The sequence below is a fragment of the Saimiri boliviensis genome, chromosome 2, assembly GCF_048565385.1.
Source record: "Saimiri boliviensis isolate mSaiBol1 chromosome 2, mSaiBol1.pri, whole genome shotgun sequence".
Classification (NCBI taxonomy): Eukaryota; Metazoa; Chordata; class Mammalia; order Primates; family Cebidae; genus Saimiri; species Saimiri boliviensis.
In genome coordinates, this window is record NC_133450.1 from 194,690,104 (window position 1) to 194,705,009 (window position 14,906).

Below are 14,906 nucleotides of genomic sequence, written 5' to 3' on the forward strand. Positions count from 1 at the left end.
TCATTTCTGCACGAAGGGGCATCAACGAACAATATTCTGAAGTGGCTGAGGTTAGTAATTTCCCCGCAGATTGACGGGACCATCAGCCAATCGGCCGTCTGAACCAGTCACGATAACCCCCAATGACAAGCAACAGAATGAGGAACTTTATCCCAGCAGAAAACCCATATCGCAGTAGCAAAGCTCAGCAAGTCAACAAAAACCAAGGGCTCTCTCTCGGACATCAGCAAGGCCCGAGTACTCCTGGAGGTCGTAGCCAGGAAAGGCGGCTGCCCCTGCCCAGGGTTGCTAGAGAAGCGGCGCTTGCTCCAGCGGCTCCCACCCTCTCCGCGCGTCACTTCCGCCCGGCGGTGTCTTACAGTCCTACCAGCTGGGTTGAAGCGACTTCCTTTTTTCTTTCCCTTTTTCCTCCCCACGGCCCCGCCTCCCGGAAGCTCTGCCCTGTCTCCGCCGCGGGTCAGGGGTGAGAGGTGGAACCGCTGCGCGGGCCTTGGTGAGTGAGTAACTGCTGCGAGTTCTGTTCCTGGGCGGCGCCTGGTCAAGGAACCTAGGTCAGAGCACGCTAAGGGCGCAGCAGGACTGTACTGGGCATCAGGCATCTCCACCCTCTCCGGTTCTGGGGCCCTCAGTCTCCTGGGCCTGCAGTTATCCACGCTGAGGCTGAGGTCTTTGGCCTTTCGCGAGTGTGGATGGCAGCCTTGTACTGCTTCTGCCTCTTCTCTCTCCAGGCGAGGTCCTACGCAGGTTGTTGCCAGCGATAGGCCTTTCCTGGAGCTTGAATTGGAAGCTAAGTAGCCTTGTCGGTCTCGGTGATGGCCGGGTTGCTTTCTGAAGTAGCTAAGGTGCTTTAGCATCCATTCCGCCCCCTTTGAGCACCCTGGGAGGTAGGCAGGGCAGACGAAAAATACAGTCGTTAATATTGTACAGTTGAGGAAACTGAAGCTCTTGGCGAATTCAGTTTCAAGGCAGCACGGCTCTCTCAGAGGCAGAACTGGGATTCGCACCCAGGTCTAACTTCCAGAGAGTTGCGCAAAACAGTGGAGAGAGGGTTTGGAAAAAAGGGAGACAATGCCCACGTTAAAAGAAGAGCTGGGGTTTCTGAATGCTTACTTTGTGTTCTGCATTGTGCCAAGTTCTTTCTACAATTATATCATCTTTTTAAAATAATAAGCGTAGGAAGTATATACTGTGGTTATTTATTCCTGGGTTGGGCAACTGAGGCTCAGAGATGATAACTGACTTGTCTGTTGTTAATGACTTTAGTTGGCATTTCCCAGATTTCTTTCAGCTCTGTGATTCTTCACTGATTTCAACACTGTCGTTTTAACTTCTGGCATAATCAGAGTGCCCTTTTCTGATTTTGGCATTGTAGGAAGGGAGATTGCAGAACTTCATCTTTTGTCTCTTCACTCTTTACCCGTTGTGTCATTTCTTATCATGTTAATTTTACCTTGACTTTTAGTCCACGGTTTAATTTTTAGGCATGTTAATTTTACCTTGACTTTTACTCCACGATTTAATTTTTTTTTTTTTCCCTCCAAGAGGAATGTGGGGATGGGTGTGGAATTAATGGATCCAGGTTAAAGGGTTGGCCAGAAAAATTGCTAGTTTTTACAGTATGGGTGTACTCTCTTTATTGTTCCTTTCCTTACATATATTATGTCAGTTTCTGCCTTTTTTTTTTTTTTTCTATCAGGAAAACGGCTGTCATCTTCTGCCAAAATGTCAGGAATTGGAAATAAAAGAGCAGCTGGAGAACCTGGCAGCTCCATGCCTCCGGAGAAGAAGACAGCTGTTGAAGATTCGGGGACCACAGTGGAAACAATTAAGCTAGGAGGTGTCTCTTCAACGGTATGAGGAAACAATGCTATGAAAGTGTGCTTCGCTTCTGTCATTTGCAACTTGAAATTAAAAATTCTTGGCAGCTTTCTGGAGCATGGGGAAGCTCTTTGAAAAGAAGAGGGAAATAAAACAGACTGAAAATAGGTAAAATGATATGGTAGTCAGTTCTGGAGGAGAGGTAGATTGACAGTTTTTTGTTTTCGAGGTGTACTTAGATTCTTTTGAAAATCTGGGAATGTGGTGCCCGATACAACATTAACTGTAGGTATTTAGCAGTGGGAAGATACACATTTATTTTTCATTCCCTGAAAAAGTCAGTACCAGATTCTGAGAGGCAGTTTAGTAATTATTGAGAGCATGGTGAAGAGTGAGAGTCTGAGACCAGGCTGTCTGGGGTTGACTCTGAGCTGTACCACTTCCTACCTGGCTGATCTGTGTGAGCCTGCCTTTGCCCATTTTCTCGTCTGTAAATGTAATTAGAGTACCTGCTACATTAGATCTTTATGCAGATACAATGAGAGACCCTGTTAAGGGCTAACACTTTATATTTAACATAGTAAATAGTCAATAAATGTGAGCCATTTGTAGCTAATATTGGGCTAGATCATATAATGGTGCATAACGTACATATTATCCTTGCTCTAAAGGAGCTGACAAAATGAGTATTATATACCGAAATCTCATAGTAATGTTATATATCTGTTAGACATCAGAAGTTAACAGGTTTTGATGTGGATCAAGATTTTACGTTTTGAAACTCAGCCATGGTGATGTGATGTTAAAGTGCTTTGCATTTGTGTGGCTTGCAAAACTACATCTATTACTTACTCGATTTTGAAGCTGAGGTTTATTTTAGAGAGGTTGATTTTTTTTTCTTTGAGTCAGAATAATAGGAACATTCATAGTAAGTTGTTGATGATGTGTTATTTCTGAGGCTGCCTGAGGTTCTGGTACTTAATGTTGCCGACAGGAGGTGGTTTTGTCTTAGCACTGCCTTATATCATGCATTCCAAAGGCATTTATTCACTCAATATATAAATATTTGTTGCATATTTGTTATTTGCCAGACACTGCGCTTTACACGGAAGACAGACCCTAGACTTTAGTTTGTAGGGTAGCACTGACAAGGGAATAGACTTTTTAGAGTGGGATATGTGCTGTTCATAGGGTCAAGTACATACTTAGGGAAAGCACATAGCACACACCCGAGTTTGGACTTTATCCAGAAGGCGATGAGAAGCCATTGGATGGCCTTAAGTAGGGGAATAACATGCTCTGATTTATGTTTGGAGACTATAGAAGAGCAAGTGTTATAAAACAAGAGTCCAGTTAGCACAGTTGTTTCTTCATTCCTTTTTATTCCCTTTCCTCTACAACTCTGTCTCTCCAAATGTGGGGATCTGAGACATGTATCCATTGATCCCTCCTCCAGTTGGTTGAAGGTTGCCTTTGAAAGCAGTGCCTCCTGTTCATTTTGAGATTGCTGTTATGTGCCAGCTGTGATTGTGGGTCAGGAAAACTAGTCTCCCGAGGGTAATTCAAGCGCGAACACTGGCAGCGTAAATGGAGCTGTCCACCACAGCTGTGCTGAAATGTGGCAGGCTGACAGGACTTATCACAGAGTGTTTGCTGTAGGAGGCCTTTGCAGTAATCTTAATGAGAGATCATGGTGGCTTGGACCACTGTGGAGGTGGCATTGATAAGATCTGCTGATGGATTGGATAACTTACATAAAAGACAGGAGGGAGGATCACCCCAGGATTTTGAAAGTATTGGAGTGTCTACTTAGCCAGAGAGGAGCAGATTTTTGGGAATCATGGAGGATGAATTGAGTTTGGTTTGGTTTGGGACATAAAAGTTTGAGATATTTATTTGACCTCTGAGTGGATAGGTAGTTAATAAGTTGGATGCTGGACAGAGGGCTAAAGCCCTACATTTGGGAGTCATTGTTTTGTAAGTTTTGTTTAAATGTTTGAGACTACAGACTGTTTTAAGGAATAAGCATAAATAAAGAGGTCTGCTGGAGCACTGTAATATTTTCATGTCAAGGATGAGAAAGGACTAATCAAAGTTACAAACAATGCGGGACCAATAAGGTAAGAGAGACTGGGTTCCCAGGAGCCCACTGAAGAAAGTATTTCAAGAAGGAGTTGATCAGGTGCTATAGGTGTGTTCTCATTCAGGTTTCAGTTGGAACAAAGAGAGTAAAGAGAGGACTGAGATGTTGTATTTAATAATACAGAGTTCATTGGAGATACCACAACACCTATGTTGGTGGATTAGTGGGGATGGCAACCTGTTTTCAGTGAGCTTAAGAGAATATGAGAGGAGAGGAATTAGGGAAAAGAGAGTAGAGACAATACTTTAAAGGAGTATTGCTGTAAGGTAGATGACTATATAGTGACTGATCATGGAATTTAAGTTCAGTAAAGAAGGAAGTGAGAGAAGTGAAAGGTATAGGACCAGTAGATTGTAGATCCTGGAGAGTTTGAAGGATATTTGGAGTAAGGAAACTGGAAAGAGTGAACTGGAAAAATAGTGGTAGTTGTGAAGAATGAGATGTTTGAAATTGAGCTTATAGAGGACATGTAGGGACAAGTAAGACTCAATGTGGGAGTTGGTGACCGAAGGAGGTAGAAGACAAGATCATTGGTGGAGAGGAAGTCAATGACTTGATGATCCAAGTATAGGAAAGATGATCTGTTTGGGTATTGAAGTCATTAAGAATGATGACAGGAAAAGTATTGGAGAGTGATAATAAGCTAGGTGCTAAATCTTGAGAAATGTGAGGAAACGAGGTAGACATTTATAGATGAATTCAACAGAGCATGGTGGCAGGTGGTATGGGCTAATGACATGAACTGCAGAGGTAGGTTTTAGGGAGGAATGTGGGATAATCGCCCGGAAGTGGCAATGGAAAATAAGAGAATATTCATCTCTCCAGGGCTTCAAGGGGTGTAGAAGAGAAACAGCCACCACTGAAGAAGCCTGCAGGGAAACAGTGTTCTCATCCAGGTTTCAGGTAGAGCAAGAAGGGAAAGGCAATGTTCAGAGAAGAATTTGAAGACAGAGGTGATTAATAGTGTTAATAAACTGGTACAGTGGGGAAAACTGTTGACTACTTTGGCATATTAGGAATGTTTTAACTAACTGGAAAAGAGAAAGATGAAACCAAAATTGGTGCTGTAATAAACAATTCTTACTTTAAAATATTGATTTCATTAATTCCTCAGAAAAGTAAGAATGTTTTTTCACATGCTGGTTCTTTGCTTGTCATATTCCCTCATCCCACCTCCCACCAAAGCCTCCCTGGTTTGTCGCAGGGAAGGAGCTGGAGAGAAAAATATTGAGAGGGATGTGAAATTACTGATGGAGTGAGGGTTTTGTAGAGACAGAAGAGAACAGGACCCTGAGCACAAGCTGAGTTTTAAGAATGTGTGTGTAATTATATGAGTGGGTCAAAGAGATGGGGAATTGAGGCGTTTCCTCTCTGATGGCTTCTATTTTCTCATTAAAATAGGAAATAAAGCCATCTGTTTAGTTTGATATAAAAGGGGGCAGGGTTTGGTAGAGGTTGATGCTGCCTTGATGGAGAATAGGAGAGAGCTCGCTTGATAAACATTTCTGGACACATGATAAGATCTGTTTAGGTTCAGAATTCATTTTGTAAAGGCACTGGTTTCTGTGGTTTGATGAATTTCTCTAGAAGTCGCAACATACTGGGTACAGGAATGGAATAGTCAGATATCTGGATTAATTCAGACTGGGGTTTATTCATGAAGGTAGAATAAAAGGATTAAAGTTAGAGAACTGAGGAAGCTGTTAGGCAGGTGTTTGAAGGAATGTACTATATAGCATATGATTAAGATATGGAAGGTAGTGGAGACAGAAGGGGCCCAAAAAGGAGAAAGAAAAGAACAACATTCTGGAGACCTAAATGAGGTAAAGGGATTGGCATATTGGGTTAAAGGCTTGAGATACCTGAAAGATGTGGTGTTTTTCAGGGAATGGGAAGTTAGAATTTAAGATTTTAGATGTAGTACAGTTCCAGATAATGACAGAAGTCCAAGATGTGGGCCGGGCGCGGTGGCTCAAGCCTGTAATCCCAGCACTTTGGGAGGCCGAGGCGGGTGGATCACGAGGTCGAGAGATCGAGACCATCCTGGTCAACATGGTGAAACCCCGTCTCTACTAAAAATACAAAAAATTAGCTGGGCATGGTGGCTCGTGCCTGTAATCCCAGCTACTCAGGAGGCTGAGGCAGGAGAATTGCCTGAACCCAGGAGGCGGAGGTTGCGGTGAGCCGAGATCGCGCCATTGCACTCCAGCCTGGGTAACAAGAGCGAAACTCCGTCTCAAAAAACAAAACAAAACAAAATAAAACAAAACAAAACAAACAAACAAAAAAAGAAGTCCAAGATGTGGCTTTTGAAATGCACAGCTGAAGCACAGTGGAGGAGGGAGATAATCATTGGAGTTAAGGAATTGGAAATACTGACAGCCTAGATGCTAGAGGATTAGGTGGTTTGTCCACATGTATGTTGAAGTCACCAGATATATTGGCAGGAACTGGGATAGACAAGGACCCAGCGGCTGAAGTCTTTAATGAATGAAGTGTAGTGCTTAGGAGATAGATGACAGTATTGATTGGAGTAGAGGGTGCTCTAGCTGGGTGCTCTAGCCTTAAAGTAGCATTACTTTGTAGATGTTCATGTCACTAGAACAGCGAGATGGGTTTGGTTGAGGTTCTGGTTTATTTGTGTGTGTTATTCTTTCCTCACATCATCATATACCTGTTATCTCTTCTGCTTCTACCTCTTATTTAATTACTTGTAAGATTTTTAAAAAGTCAATAACTTTATTCATAGGAAATAACTAATGAATTATTGTGACCTTGTTAACAGCTCGTTTTTCTAATTTCTTTGTGGAGACTAATAAGATTGGTTTACTGGGCAGGAGGAGCTAGATATTCGAACACTGCAAGCCAAAAACCGCAAGCTGGCAGAAATGATGGATCAGCGGCAGGCCATTGAAGATGAGCTTCGTGAGCACATTGAAAAACTGGAACGACGCCAGGCCACTGATGATGCCTCTCTATTGATTGTCAACCGATACTGGAGTCAGGTAGCTAACTCGTTCATTTGCTCAGATTTTTATTTGACCAATTTAATTCTCCTTACTATTCATTTCCAAAGTTGGGTCCTTCGTTTCTTCAAAATTGTACTTACCTCTTCTCCAGTTTGATGAAAACATCCGTATCATCCTTAAACGTTACGATCTGGAGCAGGGCTTGGGAGACCTACTCACAGAAAGAAAAGCCCTTGTTGTGCCTGAGCCAGAACCAGATTCTGATAGCAATCAGGAACGTAAAGATGACCGAGAGAGAGGCAAGTATTTGTGATGGATTCTATCACTGCATGCTATCTGGGTTTTTGAAGTATTGCTTTGCCTGCTTTTCATTTGAGCAAAAAACAATGGATTTTGTTATTTCCAGTTTTAATTTTGGGGGGGGCTTCTTTTTTTTCCCACTGTGTCCTCAGGGGAAGGGCAAGAGCCAGCTTTCTCTTTCCTTGCTACTTTGGCCAGCAGTTCCAGTGAAGAGATGGAGTCTCAGCTGCAGGAACGTGTGGAGTCTTCCCGCCGAGCCGTGTCCCAGATTGTGACTGTCTATGATAAATTGCAAGAAAAAGTGGAGCTCTTATCCCGAAAGCTAAACAGTGGAGGTGAGGCAAGAACCTGGAGACCGGGAGTAGTGGAGGAGGAATAAGAAGTCATTTTTGCATGCTAATATGTAGTTTGCAAACTTGCGTATTTATTTTTATTTATTTATTTTTTATTTATTTTTTAAGAGATAAGGTTTCACTCTGTCACCCAGGCCGGAGCACAGTGGCACCATCATAGCCCATTGCATCCTCGAACTCAAGCATTCTTTCTGCCTCAGCTTCCAAGTAGCTAGGACTATAGGCATGTACTACCACAGGTGGCTAATATTTTAATTTTTTTGTAGAGAGGAAGTCTTGCTATGTTGCTCAGGCTGATCTCAAACTGGCCTTAAGAGATCCTCCCTCCTGGCCTCCCAAAGTATTGGGATTACAAGCATGAACCACTGTGCCTGGGCTACCTATTTATTTTTAATTATATTTCTTAAAATTCTAACCTTCAATATTACTGGTAGTGTCTTCACTATGTCATATTAATCTTTTATCAATGCTTTTCATTTTGAGCTACATGATAGTCCTTTAATAAACGGAGGAGCCGGGTGCGGTGGCTCATGCCTATAATCCCAGTGCTTTGGGAGGCCAAGGCGGGTGGATCATGAGGTCAAGAGATTGAGACCATCCTGGTCAACATGGTGAAACCTCGTCTCTACTAAAAATACAAAAATTAGCTGGGCATGGTGGCACGTGCCTGTAATCCCAGCTACTCAGGAGGCTGAGGCAGGAGAATTGCCTGAACCCAGGAGGCGGAGATTGCAGTGAGCTGAGATCATGCCATTGCACTCCAGCCAGGGTAACAAGAGTGAAAATCTGTCTCAAAAAAAATAAAAAAATAAAATAAATAAACAGAGGAAAGATTTTATCAGCTCCATACTGGTACACTCTATTAATGACAGTTTTGTAAATAGCAGAATTAGTTTTATTGAATAAACAGCTTTGATATCTGGATATTTTTATAGTGTATGTAGGCTGTTGGTTTATTATTTTAAATGTTAACGATTATTTAATAATTTCTTATTAGATACTACATTTTGACTTGAAAGAGTTCATTTTTACTTGACTTTTATTTTTCATTATCTCTAATGTTTTTAGAAATACTTGATGCAGGTTTTAGAGTTGACAGATGATCTGTACAGTTAAAAGGATGATTAGAAAATATTCTGTGGATAAAAGAATGTCTATTTGAAATAAAATAGTTATTTGGAGTAATTGTCTTACTCAGAGTTAATGTAAAAATTTATATTTTTACAGTAAAGTATTTGTGTAGCTAGGTTACATCTTTACTCATTTGTGACATAAATACCTTGCTCAAATGCAAATAAATGCCTTGATTTCATGTCTTCAATAATAATCATGCTCTAATTGTAATATCTTAATATCTTAATTTCTGTGCTTATCATTATGAAGTTTAACCTTTCATTTCTGAAGGTAATAAGTTGAATGTAATGTAGGTTGAACCATAGGATGAGCATGTAAGTATTATTCTGTAATTTTGCTGTTGAGGGTAATTGGGCTAAATTGTCAACATAATTAAGCAGCTTGTTGAAGGCCTGTGAAAATTTGGCTAAGGGTTTCTTTTGCTTTACCATTATATTATGTATTCTGTATTTTATTATAAGCAAAACAGATATTTGTTTAAAAATATACAAGTCTGAAATACAAATTAGTAGACTGCAAATGTTCCCCCATTCTCACTTTTCAAAGATAACTATTCTAAACAATGTGTTTTATGTTCTCTCAGACTTTCGTATTTTTGTATTCGTTTATTCTGTCTGCTTGCATGTTCCCAGCTAAACTGTGCCTCACTGTAGTGGTTTGGCTCACCCTTCTTCATTTCTCTAGTTTCTAGTGTTGCATCTGGCATCAGATTATGAATCAGAATCACCTTTGAAGTTTTCTGAGCATAATTCTTTTTGGCTCTGCCCATGGAAGTTCTTATTGAGTAGGTGTGAAATAGGTCCTAGGGAAATGTCTATTTTAAAAGTTCTACAGGTGATTCTGATGGGTAATCCTAGATTAAGAACCATGAAAAACCCCACATGACCAACCTGTTCTCTATTGATACTAAGAGTAATGCCAAGAGGTAATATGAGAGAACATGTTTTTCTTCCTGATAACTCCCTCTAATGGGTGGTATATATCCTGACAGTATCTGATTGCATTTAATAACATTTGGATTTCAGCTATAATATTTGCAACTCTAATTTTAAACATATTAACTTGGTATAATAAATTCTATGGATTTACCTACCTGCTTTGTAAATAGTAGTGTATATTTTGTTTTTTGAGCTTCAGAAGTGCCCCTAACATAGTATTTCAGAATATATGATATGAGAATATGTGGTAAGAGCATATGTTTCTTGCTTTGTTATTCAGGCTGGTCTTGAATGCCTGGCCTCAAGTGATCAGCCTGCCTTGGCTTCCCAAGGTGCTAGGATTACAGCATGAGCTGCGATACCTGGCCAAGGATACACAGTTTTAGAATTTGACACCATAGATGCTAAATTAAAGTATAGTTCTTCTTCCCCAGATAATCTGATAGTGGAGGAAGCAGTGCAGGAGCTGAATTCTTTCCTTGCACAGGAGAATATGAGGCTACAGGAATTGACAGATCTTCTTCAGGAAAAGCATCGCACCATGTCTCAGGAGGTACTTAACCAGAAAGGAGAGATGGCTATGTCAAGTGGGCTGTGGCAGACATTAACTTAGAATTCTGAGCACCTCAAAGGTTACCTTACTCTAGAAGCCTATCGTAGGGGGTTTTGCAAAACACAACTCCAAATCTCCAAATAATGAATTACCCAAAATATAAAAGACTGTGTAATGTTATTGAGGAATGACATGGTAGAAATTCAACAGAGAATGAGGAAGTAGAAACTACTGTATTGATGATGTCCTAGGAATTTGAGGAATATGAATTTTCAGTCTAAACTTGGGCACAAATAATCTCATGATTAAACCATGCCAAGATTTGGGCATTTATTTATTTACGCAAAATGATCAAGATAAAGTGATGATAAGCCTTATACGACTTTTCTGATACTCCTGATTATCATTTTGATTTAGTTCAAAAGATATTCTACTGGAATTCTACCTACCTTAGTTTGGCCACTGAATTGTCATATTAATTAATAGTTTAGTAGTTACCATTTACTTAGTGCCTAGCATTTAAGCACTTTCTGAATATTATCTGCCAGTGCAAAACAACTCACATTTTATTGCCAAAGAAACAAATTGAAAGAGGTCAGTGATTATTCTGAGGGCACATAGCTAGAAAGTTCTTGAGCTGTGTTGTGAATGTGGGTCTGTTTGACTTCAAAGCTCTTGTTCTTCATAGGCCTTTGTTTATTAAACTCCAGTGGACTGGTTGCATGAATCTCATCTGGGGAATTAATTCATATGGATTCTCCCAAACCTTCAAAGGGGTAGAATGTAGGAGCCCTTATAAATAAACTGGAGTCTAGTAAGAAAATAGAATACTTTTGTCATGTTTTAAGGCATTGTCAAAGTGCTACCAAGATGAAGAGGTCTTCCTTTTCTAGCCCTTTGACAAAGCTCAAATAGTATTATGAACCTGGAGGGCAGTTGTTTGCTAAATTGTATGAGGTCTAAGTTGGCCCTCATAGCTGGCTGTTGATGCTTCCTTCAGCTGGGTTAGTTGTCCACTGGAATACCTGCAGGTTGTCTCTCCATCATGATAGTCTCAGGATGGTTGGGATTTTTACATGTTGGCTGACTTCTTCCAGTGAGCATCCCAAAATCACCAGGTAGAACCTGCGTGGCCTTTCTGATATAGCCTCAAAATTATGTAGTGCATTTCCATTGGGTCTCTAAAGTTGACCCAGATTCAAGAGAAGGGAACAAAGATCCCACCTCTTGATGGGAGGACTGTTAAAGAATTTTTGTTGTGCCTTGTTTTAAAACCTAGCACAGGCCGGGCGCGGTGGCTCAAGCCTGTAATCCCAGCACTTTGGGAGGCCGAGGTGGGTGGATCACAAGGTCGAGAGATCGAGACCAACCTGGTCAACATGGTGAAACCCCGTCTCTACTAAAAATACAAAAAATTAGCTGGGCATGGTGGCGCGTGCCTGTAATCCCAGCGACTCAGGAGGCTGAGGCAGGAGAATTGCCTGAACCTAGGAGGCGGAGGTTGCGGTGAGCCGAGATCGCGCCATTGCACTCCAGCCTGGGTAACAAGAGCGAAACTCCGTCTCAAAAAAAAAAAAAAAAAACAAAAAAAAACCCAAACCTAGCACAATGGGTATATATAGATTAATGTGAACATGTAACAGCTTAGTAGTTAAAATACTAAATAGTGGGCCGGGCGCGATGGCTCAAGCCTGTAATCCCAGCACTTTGGGAGGCTGAGGTGGGTGGATCACGAGGTCAAGAGATCGAGACCATCCTGGTCAACATGGTGAAACCCCGTCTCTACTAAAAACACAAAAATTTAGCTGGGCATGGTGGCGCGTGCTTGTAATCTCAGCTACTCAGGAGGCTGAGGCAGGAGAATTGCCTGAACCCAGGAGGCGGAGGTTGCGATGAGCTGAGATCGCGCCATTGCACTCCAGCCTGGGTAACAAGAGCGAAACTCTGTCTCAAAAAAAAAAAAAAAAATTACTAAATAGTGTTAACTTGTGTATAGCTCCTAAATAGAGTATCTGAGTCTAGATTATAGTATAATCTATACTGTGTAGTATCTGACTCTAGATTGCTCTGGGATGAGCTTGAAAAAGAGTTTGAAAGTTTTCCTTTTGTTCTATATGAATTACCTTTTGTGGTAATGTGGAAAGAGAAATTTGGGAGTAAATTTTTTTTTTTTTTAAATATTTATCTTCTAAAATATCTTTCTAACAGGGAAGAGCTTGAAAAAGAGTATGGAAATTTTCCCTTTGTCCTATATAGATTACTTTTGGTAGGAATGTGGAGAGAGAAATTTGGGGGTGAAAATGGTTTTCTTGAAAAAATATTTGTCTTTTAAAATGCTAAACAAAATGAAAGATATTATGTTTTGTCTTAAAAAATACAAAATTTTTGAGTTTGTGGTCTGGCCAGGGATATGGTGCTTTTCAGAGGTAGAAAAATTATTGAATCTTAGATGGTCTTTTCTTTGTGTGGGAGTTCTTAAAGACTTTAGACTTCATGTTTTCATGATTACAACTGGCCCAGAATTCTTGGAAGAATCCATGATTTCATTTTATAATCATGCATTGGGAAGAGGGTGAAACATCTTCTATTTGCATCTTTTCTATAATTACACATAAGCAAGGGTTAATAATGTGAAATTTGGAACTTAAGCTAGTGATGTTAGGCAGTCCTTTTCTAACTTGGTCTATTTTGCTATATGTTTCTGAATGTCTGTCTTTGGGATATAGTTCTCCAAGTTGCAGAGTAAAGTGGAGACAGCTGAATCACGAGTGTCTGTCCTGGAGTCCATGATTGATGACCTGCAGTGGGATATTGACAAAATTCGAAAGAGGGAACAGCGACTCAACCGACATTTAGCAGAGGTCCTAGAACGGGTCAGTGCTGTTTTATGGCTTGGAGACTTGAATCATTTTAAGGAATGTTCTTAGGAAGACTCAACTTGGGGTGTGGTACTTGAGGAAAAAAACTCATCCTTTAAAAGTACATCCTTTGAAATTACATTGGTTATTGGTTGTATGTTGGGGAAAAGGTACAAAGATTTATCTATGCAGGATGAATAAGTTCTGGCGATGTGTAGCGTGGTGACTATAATTAATACTGTATTGTGTACTTGCAATATACCAAGAGTAGATCTTAAATGTTCTTGCCACATACAAAAAGGTAACTGTCAGCTGATGAATTTGTTGATTAGCTAGAATGTGGTAATATTTTACAGTGTATGTGTATATTTTGTCTTCTTTGTAGGTGAATTCGAAAGGTTATAAGGTATATGGAGCGGGGAGCAGTCTCTATGGCGGCACAATCACTATCAATGCCCGGAAGGTAAAGTCAGTGACTCAGGACATGGTTTTGGACTTTATGTCAGCCTTTGTGCTTATGTACTTAGGATTGTGTTCACAAGTGACATCATGGGGTTTTGCTGGAAGAGCAGATCAGTGAAGATAGGAAGCTTAGAAATGGAAATGATTTAAGAAGACTACTTATTTATTCTCTATTTTTCTACTTTTCTCCAGTTTGAGGAAATGAATGCAGAGCTTGAGGAGAACAAAGAGTTGGCTCAGAACCGTCTCTGTGAGCTGGAGAAGCTTCGGCAAGACTTTGAGGAGGTCACTACACAAAATGAAAAGCTGAAGGTAGGAACACATCCGTGAAGAGCAGTAAAATCAGACATTTTGCTTATCAACTCACGTGTACACATAGTTGTGAATCTGCATCTTTATGAAGGATAAGAAAAATGTAGACAAAATACAACATCCTTTCATGATGAAACTCTTAACAAATTAGGGGTAGAAGAAATGTGCCTCAACATAATAAATGCCATATAAAACAAGCCCACAGCCAACATTATACCCAATGGTGAAAAGTTGACAGCTTTTTCTTTTAATAACAGGAACGGGATAAAGATAATCACTCACATTACATTTGTCCTAGCCAGAGTAATTGGGCAAGGACAAGAAATAAAGGCGTCTCAAGCAGAAAGGAGGAGGTAAAGTTGTTTCTGTTTATAGGTGACATGATTTTATATATAGAAAACCTTACAGGCACCACCAAAAAACTGCTAGAACTATAAATGAATTCAATAAAGTTGCAGGTTAAAAAAAATCAATGTATGAAAATAGTTGTGTTTCTACATACCAATAACAAACTATACAAAAAAGAAATTAGGGAAACAATTTCATTTAAAATAGCATTAAAAAAATTGTGAATAAACTTAATCAGGGTGACGAAAGATCTGTACACTAAATGGATAAAGAAATGTGGTGTGTGTGTGTGTATGTCCAACAGCATAGGTATGCGTAGAGGACATTATGCTAACTGAAATAAATTGAGCACGGAAAGGCAAATACTGCATGATCTCACATGTGGGTTCTGAAAAAGTCAAACTCATGGAAGCAGAGTGTAGCACGGTGGTTACCAGGGTTGGGAAAATGGGGAGATGTTGGGGGAAAAGGTACAAAGTTTTAGTTATGCAAAATGAATAAAGTTCTGGAGATGTGTAGCGTGGTGACTATAATTAATACTGTATTGTGTACTTGAAATAGGCTAAGAGTATATCTTCAGTGTTCTTGCCACACACAAAAAGGTAACTGTGAGGTGATTGATTTGTTGATTAGCTGGATTGTGGTGATCATTTCACAGTGTTTGTGTATAGCAAGACATCACACTGTATACCTTAAATATGTGTATTTTTAATTGGTT

At 40.2% G+C, this 14,906-nt stretch overlaps 1 protein-coding gene across 3 annotated transcripts in view; it reads left to right on the top strand.

The window, feature by feature from the left end:
• The first annotated feature begins 404 nt into the window (after window positions 1-404).
• The window catches only part of RNF20 (ring finger protein 20), a 28,052-nt gene continuing 13,550 nt past the window's right edge, over window positions 405-14,906 (top strand). The window contains exons 1-9 of one of the 3 annotated variants that reach the window (XM_003940102.3): window positions 405-493; window positions 1,697-1,851; window positions 6,799-6,966; window positions 7,082-7,229; window positions 7,383-7,565; window positions 10,090-10,208; window positions 12,935-13,081; window positions 13,452-13,529; window positions 13,721-13,840. In XM_003940102.3, the coding sequence (XP_003940151.1) occupies window positions 1,723-1,851; window positions 6,799-6,966; window positions 7,082-7,229; window positions 7,383-7,565; window positions 10,090-10,208; window positions 12,935-13,081; window positions 13,452-13,529; window positions 13,721-13,840 (1,092 nt within the window). In that variant the 5' untranslated portion in view covers window positions 405-493; window positions 1,697-1,722. Of the gene's footprint in view, window positions 552-578; window positions 843-1,696; window positions 1,852-6,798; window positions 6,967-7,081; window positions 7,230-7,382; window positions 7,566-10,089; window positions 10,209-12,934; window positions 13,082-13,451; window positions 13,530-13,720; window positions 13,841-14,906 lie in introns of those variants that run through there. The other 2 variants (XM_010350830.3, XM_074395111.1) reach the window with 2 other exon arrangements.